Source organism: Macrosteles quadrilineatus, unplaced genomic scaffold (genome assembly GCF_028750875.1).
Source record: "Macrosteles quadrilineatus isolate MER2022 unplaced genomic scaffold, UCM_ALF_1.0 Scaffold_1__1_contigs__length_201487025, whole genome shotgun sequence".
In the NCBI taxonomy this organism is placed as follows: Eukaryota; Metazoa; Arthropoda; class Insecta; order Hemiptera; family Cicadellidae; genus Macrosteles; species Macrosteles quadrilineatus.
This window is the reverse complement of record NW_026542594.1, coordinates 69,280,804-69,297,550: the sequence shown is the minus strand read 5'-3', so window position 1 is coordinate 69,297,550 and position 16,747 is coordinate 69,280,804. Positions and strand designations below refer to the sequence as shown.

General features: G+C 34.8%; 1 protein-coding gene across 4 annotated transcripts in view; it reads right to left on the bottom strand.

Annotated features, from left to right (window-relative positions):
• Positions 1 to 16,747, bottom strand: part of LOC128983538 (protein TFG-like) — a 143,274-nt gene that overhangs the window by 16,671 nt on the left and 109,856 nt on the right. For 3 of the 4 annotated variants that reach the window (XM_054402841.1, XM_054402842.1, XM_054402843.1), the window contains exons 6-7: positions 10,637 to 10,732; positions 5,543 to 5,635 (exon numbers count right to left, since the gene is read on the bottom strand). In XM_054402841.1, the coding sequence (XP_054258816.1) occupies positions 5,543 to 5,635; positions 10,637 to 10,732 (189 nt within the window). The remainder of the gene's footprint in view (positions 1 to 5,542; positions 5,636 to 10,636; positions 10,733 to 16,747) is intronic. The other variant, XM_054402844.1, reaches the window with a different exon arrangement.

Sequence of the window (16,747 nt, the reverse complement as noted above, 5' to 3'; positions counted from 1 at the left end):
AGCTAATTTGCAACCAAATGGTGAGTGAGCGTAGCGAACGAACTTCAACCTGGAGGCCAGTTAGCGTAGCGAACGAGCTAACCTGAAGGCAAATGAGCGCAGCGAACGAGCTCCAACCTAAAGGTGAGTGAAGGTAGCGAACGAGCTCCAACCCAAAGGTGAGTGAGCGTAGCGAACGAACTTCAACCAGGACGTGATTGAGCGATGCGAACAAGATCATCTTGAAAATTAAACGTAACGGTACTTAAATTATAAATAGTCAAAGGCAAGACAACGTCTGCCGGGTCGGTCTGTCTTAGGGGAAACCTATAACTTAGGCGATACGAAGTTCGCCGGGTCAGCTAGTATTTTTATAAAAACAGACAAAATTGATCAGGTAAACCAAACAAAGTTTCTGGGACTGGTTATTGATGAAAATCTATCTTGGGATAATCACATAAACTATGTAGTAAATAAATTATCATCTGGCATTCATGCCTTGCGGCTGATGTCCAAGGTTTGCAACTTGGAAACTCTTAGGATAATCTATTATTCTCTAATTCATTCCCACATATCCTATGGAATCGCCATTTACGGAGCAACAACTAAGGCAAATTTGGATAAAATACTTATAAAACAAGAAAAAGCTATTAGAGTGATCATGAAATTAAAAAGAACAGATTCAGATAAAAATATCTTTCCTGAATTGGGTATATTAACAGTTTACAGTTTGTATATTATTTATGAGACAATAATTTATGCAAAACAATTTCATTTATTATCCACTGCAAGTAAATATAACACATGCTTTCAAATTAACCTTCCTAGACATAATTTAGAATTCTATACCAAAAAACCTTCATATGCAGGCTTAAAATTCCTTCAAAAATTACCGATTTCACTTAAAAAAGAAAATAATACAAACCGATTCAAAAGCCTACCCTAAAAGACTTTTTGATAAGAAACCCATTTTATTCCATCAAAGAATTTTTACCTTTGTGAATGATTTTAATTATTTAGTTTATAATTTTTTGTTTATGTTAGTTTAATGACGCTATTCAGGTCATATTGTCTAAACTTTGTGAATAAAGAATATTTGATTGATTGATTGATTGATAGTAAAATTTCATTTTGGATCGGATTCAGATCGGATAGTTGAGGCTCGGTTCGGATAGGATCGGATATTGGGAGGTTCGGATTCGGATATTTTCGGAATCGGATAGTTCGGCGCGGTTAATTATAAGCTGCATATATATTTTTAACCTATAAAACACTGTAAAGCTGTGTAAATAAACTTAAATGACGATTTTGAATTATAGAATTTCAAATTAGCCACGTCCACAGTTTTTCTCTCTTGAAAATCACAATTCACAACATCTATTTTCAAAAGTTGGTTGCTTGAATTAAGTACACTAGCAGCCGAAATCTTCACACAACACTTTAGCTCAGCAGGACTTTGGGCTTGTTTACTTGAGGTTATGTTTTATGTTGTTTCCTGGTTCTCACAAGACAAGGAGTTCTATCTCAAGTTTATTTTCACATTGTATTTCCTTACGTTTTTGGAACGGATTATTGGCCTTAAGTGGCATTCTGCGGGTTTGCCAAGTTAGAAAACATCACTAAGCTGGGCCCTAGATTTGATGTTGTGGCAATTTAATTAGGGCAATTAGGCTTTATAACTCTGTAAAAGGTGCGTATCCCTGAATTTATAAATTTCATTCTACACTTATTCACTGCCAAACATAATTCAGTAGAACCTTGATGAACCGAGAATTACACTAGCCTACCAATTCTCCCCAATTACCCCAAGTAAAATACCAAGATAATTTTTAAAACTGTATTTGAATAGTATAATCTTAGTTTGTTAAAAATGGATCGTATGTTCAACAATTATTGCAGTCCATTATTGTTATGCAGTATGGTCCCAAATTATTGTTTTTTATTTTGAAACATCACAGTTCTTTTGACAAAATTAAAGTTGAAGCAGCCCAATGTCAAGTCAAGTGCAATAGTTTTTTACAAGCTTTCTCCAGACCACTGGGGAAGGTCGGGTCTGAAAAGCCGTCTATTGTCCACCCCCAAGGCGGTTCAACCCTCATTAGTCCTGCTTGGCTGCACTCAGTGGGGAACCCAATACCACAAATCAATCTTTTAAATGAATAAAAATATTTGGTAATAATTGTTTTGTAATTGATATTCACCTTGAAATTTCAATAAATTTGGTGTAAAATTTGACAAAAACGGCCAATTTATTAATACAGTACCAATAAAGTACATTGGTAATTATAAAATAGGTACAAATTAAACAATTTTCGTCAAGTTTTACTCCCTGCTGTGCGCTATGTCACAAAGGCTGATAACGACATGGGTGATTAGTAACCATGGCAACTAGGCAACTTGTTGAATGCATGATGAAGGGAAACCCAAGAAATAGAAGAACAAAGAGAAAGGATAATGACGTTGTTATCTTTATACCCTTTTTACATTTGCTGTTATTGTTATTGCTTTATGTTAGATTTTATGATTTTGTTTTATAGGTTTATAAAATAATTATTTTTAACTACGGGAATATAAATTTATAATTTACCAACGTGCTTCTTTTCTGAAACAGCAATACCGGATGCATAATAAAGGTTAATGACCTAAAATATCATGATTGTGCAATATTGTATTTTGATGTTGAAATTCAAATAATGACAAAAGTTTATATATTTCGCCTGGTCCCCATCATTTAATCATTTAATATACACGATCAATGCTAAATAACAAAATTTGGCGGTAAAAATTATTACCGGTGGAAGTGCATATGCCCGGCTATCATTACTGTGGAACTGGAATAAAATTCGGTGGTAAAAATTATTACCGTTGGAAGTGCATATGCCAAGCTATCATTACTGTGGACCTGGAACAAAATTCAGCAGTAAAAATTATTACCGGTGGAAGTGCATATGCCCGGCTATCATTACTGTGGACCTGGAATAAAATTCGGCGGTGTTATCATTACTGTGGACCTGAAACAAAATTGAAAAAACGGCTATATACAGTACTGTGTATTTGCTTGACTCTCGATAGTTCGGATTGGAACCGGACGTCCGACACATTAGTCCAGATGAGTGTATATGGATACAGACAGCTTTGTGTTGGTAAAAAAATCGGTCTTGTACATGGATACAGACAGCTTTGTGTTAGTAAAATATCTATACAAATCGGATCCATCAAAACCGGATCCAGCTCAAGATGCGGAATTTTTTTGATCCGATCATGTGCCGGTTCTAGCTCGGATCCGGCGGATCCGGTAGTCCGATATCTGGATCTGACCATCACTACAATGTTTGTAACATACAGTTCAATACTGTACATTAGTTTTAGTTCAAACATTTTTATTTCTCTATTAATACGTTTTATTCAATGACTTGTATTAAATATTGCCTTTTTTAGGGAATTTCTCATATAGGGAATAAGCTACTACCGTAGCCCTCATGGTAAGACCTAGACCCGGGACCGATTTACTTTTTCGTTTTGAGGTCCCCAGAGGCCAAAAACACCCTCCATTCAAATTCATATATATGCTGTTCTTGAGGGATTTCTTGATAGAATGATGAAAAATGAAAAATGAAACAGTGCAAATTTTTGTTTAATACAAACGTTTTCAAGCAGAGATAAATTAATAAAAATGTAAATTGAACAAAACAAATTATAAATATGAACTTTTTACAAATAGGTCCAGTTGAATTTTGAGAACATATGATTGCAGATAAAAGAAAAAGAAAACTTTAGCTGAGTTGAATCACTTTTTTACTATTAGCGAATTTCCCATACAGGGAATAAGCTATTACCGTAGTACTCATGGTAAGACCTGGACGCGGGACCGATTTTTTTTTTTCGTTTTGAGGTCCCTAGAAGCCAAAAACACCATCCGTTCAAATTCATATATATATATATATTTATATATTTATATATTTATATATATATATATATATATATGTGTGTCCGTCAGCACGATAACTCAAGCAAAAATGATCCGATTTTGATGAAATTTGGCACAAACGTGTAAACCTACGTTTATTCAAACGAGTTCGCGATCCAGCATGATCGGACCATGGTAACGGGTGTTTACGGGGGGTTTTATGGGGTAAAAATAGGTTTTGCCCATTTTTGACCCAAAAAACTTAAAATTTTGCAATTTATTTCCAAACCATTTTGTAGAGCTTAAAAAAACAAATAATTTAGTATATTGAAACGTTATTATGCGCCTAACGGTTACGGAGAAAATTCCAAAAAATTGTAAATTTAAAATTCCCATGTTATTCTTATGGAGAATAAGTAAACTGTTGTAGTTTGCTTGTTTATGAACATATTTTGATCAAATTTGGAAAATGTTTTTATTTCTTACTAACTATTAACATTTTACAAAAAAAAACAATTTTACCCTCCTTGATGCAGCAAACCTAAGTACTTGTTAAACTAATTCTATTTAAATCGGGAATAAATGTTATATTTTTAAGTAGACATTTCAGTGTAAATCCAATCAGTCAAATGGAAATTCGCTTAGTCTGCAGGTTTGCTGCGGCGGGGGTATCTTAAATTTAAACCAGAGGGGAACTTTTTTTAAGTACAATTCATGTGTGTGTGTGTGTAGCGCGATAACTCGAGCAAAAATGATCTAATTTTGATGAAATTTGGTAAAAACGTGTAAACCTAAAACCTACGTCTATTCGAACAAGTTCACAAACCAGCATGATTGGACTATGGGAACAGGGGTTATTGGGGGGTTTATGGGGTAACAATTTTTTTTTCATATTTTTACCCTAAAAACACAAAATTTCACAATTTCTTTCCACAACATTTTGTGGAGCTTAAGAAAAGAAATAACTTTGCATATTGGAGCGTTGTTGTATGCCTAACGGTTACGGAGATAATTAAAAAAAAATGTAAAAATTAAAATTTCCATGTAACTTTTATGGAAGATAAATAAACTGTTGTAGTTTGCTTAGTTATATAAATTATTTAATCAAATTTGGCCATTTTATTTATTTCATACTAAGCTATCAACATGACAATAAAAAAACACACCTCAATACCTTCCCTGTAACAGCAAACCCAAGTACTCATTAAAATTAATGTGATTTAAATAGGAAATAAATTTGACAATTTTAAGGGAATATTTTAGTAGAAATCCAGCCAGGTAAATGGGAGTTCGCTTAGTCTGCAGGTTTGCTGTGGCAGGGGTATTCTGATAATCCGATTTTTTTATGTTCTGACCATACCCCTGGTCCCAGAGGTGACGGGATAGAGGGGTTCTACTGTACATCAATACCAACCAAACCTAGTGCAGACAAAAATTCACTAAACATGACCAATGATTTTGAATAGTACAAATAAACGTCCCATCCTAATTTAAAATCTTAAGCTTGATTTATGTTTTAGACATTTTACTTATACAGTTCCCGGTTTCCAGGTTGGCTGGACACCTTGAGTCAAGGCTACAATAATTATTCTTAAAACAGTTTTAATGATATTATTTTAAATTAACATTAATTAATAATTATTAATAGTTACCAACCTTTTTCGTCTCCATTAGCCTCTAATTTATCTTCCTTTTGAAGAGGGTCAAATTCTTTAGAACTTTGCTTTCCATCTCTTCCCTTTTCTGATTCTACAACACAAGACATTAAATTTAAGTATTTTTTCTAACATTTAATCTTGTTATGGCAATAAACCAAATGTGTAGGTTAGAGTATATTAACACAAAACTTTAGAAACAGCAAAAAAGACCACAGTTTACACAGCATACTTTCGTACACTATTGTAAGCCTTAACCAAAAATTAAACAAATTTACCCCTATAAAAAAGTAATTTCTGGCCATATATGGCCATATCAAAATTCCATATATGTTTTTATAAAGCCATATATGGTTTTTGATGACCATATATGAAAGCATATATGGCCAGATATGGTTGTATCCATATATGGTGGTGTCCATATAGGGTCATATATGTAGTCTATATATGGAATTATTGGCCATATATGGCCTTACATGTTTTCTATATATGAAATTATTGCCCATATATGGCCAAAAATGTCCTCCATATATGGAATTTTGGTATATATATGGTCATATATGCCCAGGTATGGAATCAAATTACTCATATATGGAATAATAATTTTCCATTTATGCTCATGTAGCCTATAAATGAGTTTTTGACAATAACTGGAATTATTATAAGGAATTGTTGCCACATTTGGATTATGTAACTGGACTTCCAAACACTTCTTATAATATTATAAACTAGCTGTAACCCGCGGGCTTTGCCCCGTTTAACTTCTTAATTTTCAAGATTATCTCGTTCGCATGGCTCAATCACGTCCTGGTTGAAGTTTGTTCGCTACGCTCACTCACCTTTAGGTTGGAGCTCGTTCGCTACGCTCACTCACCTTTAGGTTGGAGCTCGTTCGCTACGCTCACTCACCTTTAGGTTGGAGCTCGTTCGCTACGCTAACTCGCCTCCAGGTTGAAGTTCGTTCGCTACGCTCACTCACCTTTTGGTTGCAAATTAGCTGTTGTCATAAATGTAAAAGAAATAATAGTGCTGCACCCTGTTGGTAATCCTTGTAACTTTAATGCTATTGAACATCATAGAACAGAACCAACTTGTTTAATTGAAACAGCTGTTAAGATTCAATAATTCCATTTCTCATAAGGTTAACACGGGAAACTCCAGAGCCACTGGGGCGGAGCCCGAAAGGATTTTTGAAATAAGAATATGCCTATATGTTAATCGGGAATGTGAGCTATCATCATGCCAAATTTCAGCCCAATCCGACCAGTATTTTTTGCGTTCACTTGTCACAAACATACATCCATACATCCATACATCCATACATCCAAACTTTCTCATTTATAATATTAGTAGGATGTTAAAGTTTGTGAGTTTGTGTATTTTATTGTTGCTCTCGTAAGCACAAACTACTGAACTGATTGAGTTGAAATGTGGTACAGTAGGGGGGGCAGATAATATATAGGCATTTCTCCTTAAAGTAATTAGTAGTAAAGTAATAAAGTATCCAGATTTGAACCCAGATGACAAAATCCTGTACATACATCTATTGTACAATTTTATTATAACGCAACATAATCTTAAAACTGACGTATAATTTTAAAATTGTAAGTGTAGTAGGCCTAAATAAGGAGAATATTATATTAATAATTAATTAATTGTACCTTTAATATCAATTAGCCGCAAATATCAATGTCACGTAGTTTGGCTATATTAATAATAACATTCTTCAAATGACATAAAATGTCTAAGACTTGTTTTAGGAGACCAAATACAGCTTCTCATATTCTTAATGGGTTTTGTTAAGACATCTGATATGGAGCGGTTGTGGTGTAGTGGCTATCGGGGCGGACTCTCACGCTGGAGTCCCGGGTTCAAATCCCAGTCGTATGTATGAGGATTTTGTTTTGAAATTTTTGAATTTAAAAATTTTATTATAGTTTTAATTCATAGTTTATACCATTTAATGTGAAAATATGTTGAATTGTTATTATTTTATTTATTTATATATTTTTTATTTAAAATTTTCCATATATGGGGGATTCCATATATAATCATATAAAAATTTCCATACATGGGGGATTCCATATATGATCATATCTGGTTATATTTGGTCCAAAACCAAATATAACCGGATAAAAAAAATTTTATATGGCCATATATAAACTTTTTCATAAGGGTATATTTAGTTAAGAATGCTTATCTTGCTGTTTCAGAAAACCTAAGCAACAATTATAAATTATGTTATTTAAATTGGTGGTACTTTGTTTGGGAAAAATGTTTTAATAAATAAGTTTAAACTAAAAAAATAAGAAAATGTGAAGTTGTCTTTTTGGCAGGATCGCTGCTGCGGTGGTAATGTGTATTTAGCCTTGCATTCAATTTCTTTTATCTGTTAAAGTATAATATCACTAAACAAAGTTTTGAAAATTCAGACGCATTTATTTCTATTTAGTTGTGACTAGGGATGTGTCGATTTTCAATATCACTGATTCTTGGACATGGTTTTGGTATTGAAAATCGAATGTCACATCAATCCCACACACCCTTGTGATCAGAAAATTACTGCTATTGCCGCGATCGCACAAGACGATGATGATGTCGTCTACACGGAGGATGTTCTTGATATTGTCCCAGTCGCGAAACACGAATATGATATTTCCATGAAGAAGGGAGATGATGAAGACACGGCCGCTGAGGATGTTCATCATTTTGCTGTCATTGCGTTCACGATGATTACGTTTCCGTGACCACAGGAGACAATGAAGACGTAGTCTACATGGCTGCGGGGAGGTTCATGATTTTGCCACGATCGCTCAATACAATAATGACATTTCTGTGACAGTGGGATTTGATGATAATGTCGAAATAACCGCGGGAGATATTTATGATTTTGCAACGATCACACAAAACGATGTTTCCATGACCACAGGAGACGATGATGTCTACTACACGGGGGAGGGGATGGGGTATGTTCAAGATTTTTGACGTGACTGCGGGAGACGTTGGTAATGTTTCCGTGATCGCGGGAGACAATGGTGATGTTTTTGTAACTGAGGAAGATATTTAGGATTTTGCAGAGATTCCAGAAGACGACGATAATGTCCCCACACCCACAACCACGGGAGTAAAGGGATCAAGGGAGAACCTTGAGTTTGGCTAGACTGAAAATATCAGGCTGGCATACCTCTAGTTATAAACATTTTTTTAGATCTTGATTTATCTTTAATATGGGAGTTATTTAATGTGTTTAGAAGGGTTTAAACTTAAATTTTCTAGTTAGCTTTTTTAATTGCTGCATAATCTCAAAAATACTTTATGAAACGACATAAAGACAAGGGTTGGTGTAGTGCAACCAATCTATTCAGAAAGTGTTATAAAGCTATAAATAGTAGTACCAGTTTATCAAGAATCGAGTTTTCAGCTATCGGTATCGAGAATTGATAACATTTTTTTATTGACACATCATTAATTGTGACTGTGTTTAATATACAGCTACGGGCATCCAAAGGCACCTAAAACTTTTTTACAAACCCTAGCATTAGATTAAAACAACTAATGCAGTAAAGTTGAGACTAAATTTAGTAAATGAACCATTTAAGAGAGAAATAGGCTAGGCCGTCCCTTGTCAAACTCCATCTTAAACCTCTCCAGACAACAGCAGTCAGAGGATCCTTGGTCACCCCTCATTAGTAAGGGGACCCTGAGTCTTTTCTTTTTGCTTACAAAAAAAGGTAAAGTATTTTTAGGTAAGTTTTGAGCCGGAGACACTCTGACCGTCTCCCCTCACATTAAATCGTTTGATCAGTTTGGCTTGGTAATAATGCGTATTCGATAGAAATCAGTAATTTACATCAGCACAATCTGTCTGTGGCTCACACCAACTACGACCATTTCAATCAAAAAGCTGGTAACGACTTTTAACATGGGGATATAATGTCTAGTTGTATCAATAGTCAAAGGTACGCTATATGCCGCTATTGCGTTGTAATCATATGTACAAAAGGGAAATCATTGATTTCAGTTCCTTGTTTCCACACTTCAATCCATTTTGATAGCGCAAGAGCCGTTTCTAAAAAATTTTTTAATGTCTCCTGAAAGCTGTAACTGTTCTGTAGCCCTTGTAATGTGATTGTTCAATAAAATGTAATTTTTCTTATCTTCACAACTAAATAAGTGGCTTTTTGCGATTTTTAAGGAAGAACTTTCTACTTCTGAACTGCAGAAGTACAACACCTAGCTCTTGAATTCCCGTGGAACTTCAGGCTGAATACTAACTTCTTAGCGTTCCTTAATCCTCACCCCAAGAAAATTTTTCACATGAATGAGATGGCACCATGTAGTGTTTAATCAACTGGTAATACACACTGGACGAGATAGCACTTGGACGAGATGGCACTACATCATTTGAGGAATCAGTTGATCAGAGGTTGGATAGTCAAAAGGAATCAGTTGCTCAGACGTTTGATATTCCGAGGAATCTGTAGCTCAGAGGTTGGATATTCTAAGGAATCAATTGCTCACAGTTTGGATATTCTAATATTTCTCAGGGATAAGATGAAAAGGTTTCTTTTCTACTACTATAGCTTGCAACAAATTTTTAGAAGCTGTATTATTTTTGCTTTTCTAACATAACCAAAACCAACAGTTAATATATTTGACTTATAAATAGAACACAGTATAGAAAAGATAATGTTAGACCACGTATAACCTATTCTCAGCTGAACGTTGTTAATGGGCTGTTTATTTTTAATTGTTACTTTATGTTGATTGTATTTTGTTAGAACAAACTCTTACTTATTAATTTAATTAGTTGTGAATTGTGTTTACTCATTCAACACACACAATATTTATTCTCCAACAACAGCTACGATGATAGTAACTTTCAGCAGAGAATTTGTTTTAAAAGTTGGTAAAGATAACAATTTAAAACTTTTTAAGATAATATTTATAAAAATTTGGCTTTAAGTTAGTAAAAACCTTGTGTACAATGTATATTTATATATATATATATATATATAAAAAAAAAAAAACTAACATAGATTGGAGAAGTATTAAGTAAGCTTTAGATGAAATGCATGAAAAACAAGTAACTGACCTCGCTGCCAAGGCGGACGACCACCTGTCCACCTATGCCTCTTGGACCGCCCCCTCTCACGATCACGATCATAATCATCAATAGAATGACCTCTTTCTGAGAACAAAATTATATTTAATAGTTAGTCTTACTAGTGGGCCTCAACATTACAGTTAGTTATATTCTGTACAAAACAAAAGATGGTGTATTTTTGCACTTTTATTTAAATTTCTTTTATCATACTGCGAGTAGAGTAAGAGAGGGCAGTGGAGGCAATAATCACTAAGAATTCAATTTTCAAGTTTGTTTATAAGTTAAAGTAGGGATGGACAAGATTGTACTTTTAGTTAAGTTCAGGACGAGACAGGATTTTTATTTCCTTCTTGATTTTTGAATGTACCGATGTTTTGCCCATGAAAAAAAGGTTTGTTTTAAAAATATTGATTAAAATACTCTTGCAGATAGCAATAATGATAATTAATACAAATTTGCACTGCTATACAAACAAAATATTAAATAATGGGTAAAAATACACGGTCAAGTAACAAAAACTGTTGAAAAAAAAATCATTTTTGGTGTGATTAACAGTGAAACATTAATTTAATTACTTACTCTTACTCTTACTCTTACTCCCATGCCCATCGATACCCAAGGTGGTATTTGGCCTCGCCAACTGAATGCCTCCACTTCTTCCGATCTTCAGCATCTTCCTCCATGATTCTTATCTTCCTCATATCCTTGGTCACTTCATCTTTCCACCTCATTTTGGGACGCCAAGGAGGTCTTCTTCCAAAAGGGTTCTCTTTCCAAACTTTCTTTATCAATGCATCATCTTCTCTCCTTAACACATGCCCGAGCCATTATCAATTTTTATCAATTAGTTAAGATGGGGACGCCACTATGTGCGTATTTTAACCCAAATATGAGTGAAGGATGAGTGTAGGATGAGTAGCGCGATCTTGTAGTCTTGTTAGTGACTAAGGCCGACATGTTCCTTAGACACAGCTGTTAATTAATAGCCCATACAGCTAATGGCAACTAAGGGACCTACAGTTTATAGTGGAATCCGAACCACATATTTCCTTGTAATTTACGAATTGGTCTAATTATCAGGATAGTACTGCGGATAGTCGTAGTACTCACTAGTGCGGACGTTAATCCACACCAGGGAGCATCGCATCCACAGTGCATCCCTATAAATATCCACAATTCGTGACCTCCTAGTAGCTGGATTACAGGACGACGCCACCCGTCCCAGTTGAAATTCCCAGTTCATCTTATTCGTCGACTTTTTGCTTCCGCCACCGCATCTGGTGCTTTATACAGGTCTCTAATTTCTCTGTTATGTTTGATCCTCCATTCACCATTTTCTCTTGTTGGTCCAAAAACCTTTCTTAGTACTTTATTTTCAAAGGTGACAAGTTTTTTTTCAGTACTTTTGTCCAGAGTCCATGTTTCAGAACCATAAAGCAGAATTGGACGAATCACAGTTTTATAAATTTTTAGTTTTGTGTTGACAGAAAACAGCTTTGATGATAATAGTTTATTCAAGGCAAACATACTTCTATTGGCTGCATTTATTCGGCTTTAAATTTCGGAATGTTCGGTGTTATTTGTGCTTATTATTGTGCCAAGGTATTTAAAATTGTCTATTTTTCCAAAATTGTAACCTTCAATAGGGCTTCTAGAATGGTCTTGATTTCGTCCGAAGTGCATGAATTTTGTCTTTTCTGCATTGATTTTAAGTCCTACTGTTTTGGTTTCCTTAATTAGTATTTCGGCATGTCTTTAAGGTCTTCTTTGCTTTCTGCCATCAATACCACATCATCTGCAAAAGCGAGCACTGATATATTCCTTCCTAATTTCACTCCCAAATCAGTTTTCCTTATCTCTTTTAGTGCTCCTTCCAAGGCAATGTTAAAAAGAATGGGGGATAGACCATCACCCTGTCTTACGCCAGTTTTCACCTCAAAAGTTTTGGAAAGTTCGTTTTCAACTTTTACTTTACATTTACTATTTTTTACACTTAGCTCAGCTAAATTTATTAACTCTGTTGGAATACCAAAACTTTCCATCTTTTCCCAAATTTTTGCTCTCCTTAGACTATCGTAGGCTTTACTAAAATCAATGAAAAGGCAGAAGACATTTTTGTTATATTCCCAATATTTTGAGACAGTTTGTTTGAGGACGAATGTTTGGTCTGTAGTAGATCTACCTTTTACAAATCCTGCTTGGTGGTCTTCGATAATCTCATCGATATATATTTCTAGTCTTGCAAGAACTATTTTGGAAAAGATTTTGTACGTCGTATTTAGAAGTGATATTCCACGATAATTGGCTGGCTCCTGCTTATCTCCTTTTTTGTGCAATGGTACTATTACTGCTTCTTCCCAGTCCTTGGGTAAAACTTCATGCTTCCATATATGTAATATTAGTTCATGTATGTGGATAGCCAGATCTTTTCCTCCTGTCTTAATTATTTCTGCATTTATACCATCCGTTCCAGGCGCTTTATTGTTCTTCAGCTCGTTTATTGCTTTTTCTACTTCTTCAAGGCTGGGTTCTTTTATTTCTGGTTGCACATGCATGAAGGCAGGCCTGCTGTTTACTTCGTTGCTGTGTACTATCTCATCTTCTACATTTAATAGTTTATCAAAATAATCTTTCCAAATATCTAGGACTTTTTGTTTTTCTACAAATATTTTTCCATTATGTTTAACTCCAAAGGAGCTTGGTTTGAAACCATCCTTAAAAAGTTTTACTGTATTATAGAAAAATCTTGGTTCGTGTACATGTTCTGCTTCTGCTTTTGCTAGTGGGGGGTAAACTTCGATATGGTGGACTGTATAAAAAATGAGGGATGTGAGATATATTATGTTAAGATCAGTTTTAGAGACACACTGTGAGCACAAAATAATAAACTTTTAAATAGGAAGAAATGTGATTTGGTACCTTCCTTTTTACTGAAGTGATGTCTAGTAGACCGTTGACGTTGACGCACTTGATGTTTGCTGGCCAGCTTTCGCGTACGCGACCGGTAGTTGCACCAAGAACAGTTTGAATACAGTTTTTAACTATTCAGTTCACTTTTTTGTTAGGTGTGTCACAAATAAATACATAAGATAAACATACGATAATATATAAGTTCAATTTATATGCCACAAATAGAGTAGGGGAATATTATAATAAAAAACTAGGGAAAATGGCGAGAACATGATGCCGGGTTGAAGAGTACATGGGGAATGGGGGAAATTGCCAGACATCACGTGACAGGGCAAGGGTCGGAACAAAATATGAATGAAGTCTGGATTCACCTGGTTGCGTAGATGCTTGAATACGGAACAGCTAGAATGCTATTTATTTGTCTTTTCTTTCTTCTCAAATAGTTTATTTGTATCTCTTTGAGTTCGTCTATATTCTTGATTGATTTCTTCTTGCTGATTTTGCAGCCATTTCAATTTTAAATGTTGTCTATACTTCACTTTTTCTTCACATTCTTCATCAAACCAAATCTTTTTCCTTCTCTTTCTTCTTTTACCACATGTCTCCTTCATTAATTTAATTATGAAACAAAATGCTAGCTAACCACAAAAAGGTATTTAAATCAACAAGAATAAATTATTTGACCTTCTGGCACTGTTGACTTTCTGCAACGTGTCCTTCCAAGTGGTTATTTTAAAATAAAATATACCTTATTGCATATTGATGTTTTTAACTTATGATACGTTACATGTATATTAAGTATCTGTTTTATTAATATATTTCTTTTTACAAACTCTGTTTCTTTATTGAATTGAAATCATTCTTATCATCGACTCAATAGCCTACTAGATTTTTTTACTCAAATACCGTTTTATTGAAAAAAAGGCCTTCTAAATAAAATAAAATAAGGTGAAATTGACTAGGCCTAATATAATTATATTTAAACTTACTCTACATCTTAACATTAAATTACATTTTAAAAAAGGTTTTTGACTTGGCCTGACTAACTTATTATTTGTAATTATGTTTATTTATAATAGAAAAGAGCTCGGCTGGGGCTCGGCTCGATTGAAAATGTCAGGCTCCCACACCTCTAAGATCTATGGTAGAGAAAATTTGTTTACCATGCAAATTTAGAGAAAAGTCCTAGGAATGTGAGGAATATGGTAACTAGAGGTGTGCGGATAGTGGAATTTCATTTCGGATCGGATAGTTGAGGTTCGGTTCCAATCGGATCGGATATTGGGAGGTTTGGATTCGGATAGTTCGGCGCTAGATAATAATAACAATAATGTTAATAATATAAAATATATGTTAATAATATAATGTTAATAATAAGCTAGATATGTATTTTTAACCTATAAAACACTGTAAAGCTGTGTAAATAAACTTAAATGACGATTTTGAATTATAGAATTTCAAATTAGCCACGTCCACAGTTTTTTCTCTCTTGAAAATCACAATTCACAACATCTATTTTCAAAAGTTGGTTGCTTGAATTAAGTACACTAGCAGCCGAAATCTTCACACAACACTAGCTCAGTAGGACTGATTGTCTTTGGGCTTGTTTACTTGAGGTTATGTTTTATGTTGTTTCCTGGTTCTCACTAGACAAGGAGTTCTATCTCAAGTTTATTTTCACATTGTATTTCCTTACGTTTTTGGAACGGATTATTGGCCTTAAGTGGCATTCTGCGGGTTTGCCAAGTTTAGAAAACATCACTAATGCTGGGCTCTAGCTCACGATTTGATGTGGCGGCAAGTTAATTAGGGCAATTAGGCTTTATAACTCTGTAAAAGGTGTGTATCCCTGAATTTATAAATTTCATTCTACACTTATTCACTGCCAAACATAATTCAGTAGAACCTTGATGAACTGAGAATTACACTAGCCTACATAACTTCATTCGATCTAGGGAGTTACCTTCCTGAGTAGTTAGTAGACATTGTTTTGTTAGGAAATTTTCACGTTGGGGTCACCATGTTCTTCTTTAACTATGTTTGTTACTTTAAGGATAAAATGATTAAAAAAATTGACAGAAAATAAAAAAAAACATAAACGTGTAAAGCATAGAAGTCAGGAAAGAACTCCTTGGAGGTAACTATAGAAACAATAGAACTAGGTGGCGTTCGCAGAGGCATCCACAAAATTGAGCGGAGTCATCAATGGTTCATATTATATTGTTTTCGTCATACTGCAGTAAATACAGTCGTTTTTAATGCATGCGTTGCGGGTCTAAAGTAGCATTTTTACTCTCTAGGGAGTAAAAATTGTTTTTAGCCTCTATGGAGTAAAAATCAGTTGTTGTCAACTCAGTTGTAAATTTCGATTGTAAACGATTGCATGTATCTAAAATATGTATCGATTCGTGCTTCCTAATCATTTTAACCTACACAGTCTACAGTCTCTTTGCATAGCATTTTAGTATTGCAGATACATTAATCCATTCCCACACTCAACACTGCTCACCTTTACTACTTCCTTCACCACCCCCTACGTCGTGGACCTGTTTCCCTCTCTTCCCATAGCATTTTAGGATTGCAGATACATTAATGTAATTACCAAAGACAGTTCCCACACTCTGCACTGCTAGCCTTACTAATTGCTTCACTATTTCCTACGTCATAGACCTGTTTCCTTCCCTTCTCATAGCATTTAAGATTACAGATACATTTATCTAACTGCCCAAACGGTTCCCCCACTCTGCACTGCCAGCCTTTAATACTTCCTTCACCACATCCACCGTCGTGGGGCCTGTTTCCTTCCCTTCTCATAATATTTTAGGATTGAAGATACAGTACATTAATCTAACTGCCACAGACGATTCTCACACTATGCTCATACTTTACTATTTCCTAAGCCACTTCCTACGTCGTGGACCTGTTTTCATCACTTTCCATATCGTTTTAGTATTTTAGATACATTAATCTAATTGCCACAAACATTCCCCACACTCCGCACTGCTAGCCTTGACTTCTTCTTTCACCATTTCCTGTCATGGGCATGCTTCCATCCCTTCTCATGGCATTTCAGCTTTGCAGATACATTCATCTAACTGCTACAAACGGTTTCCAGTTCCCACACTCCGCACTGCTGACCTTACTACTTCCTTCACCTCTTCCTACATCACGGACCTGTTCCCTCTCTTC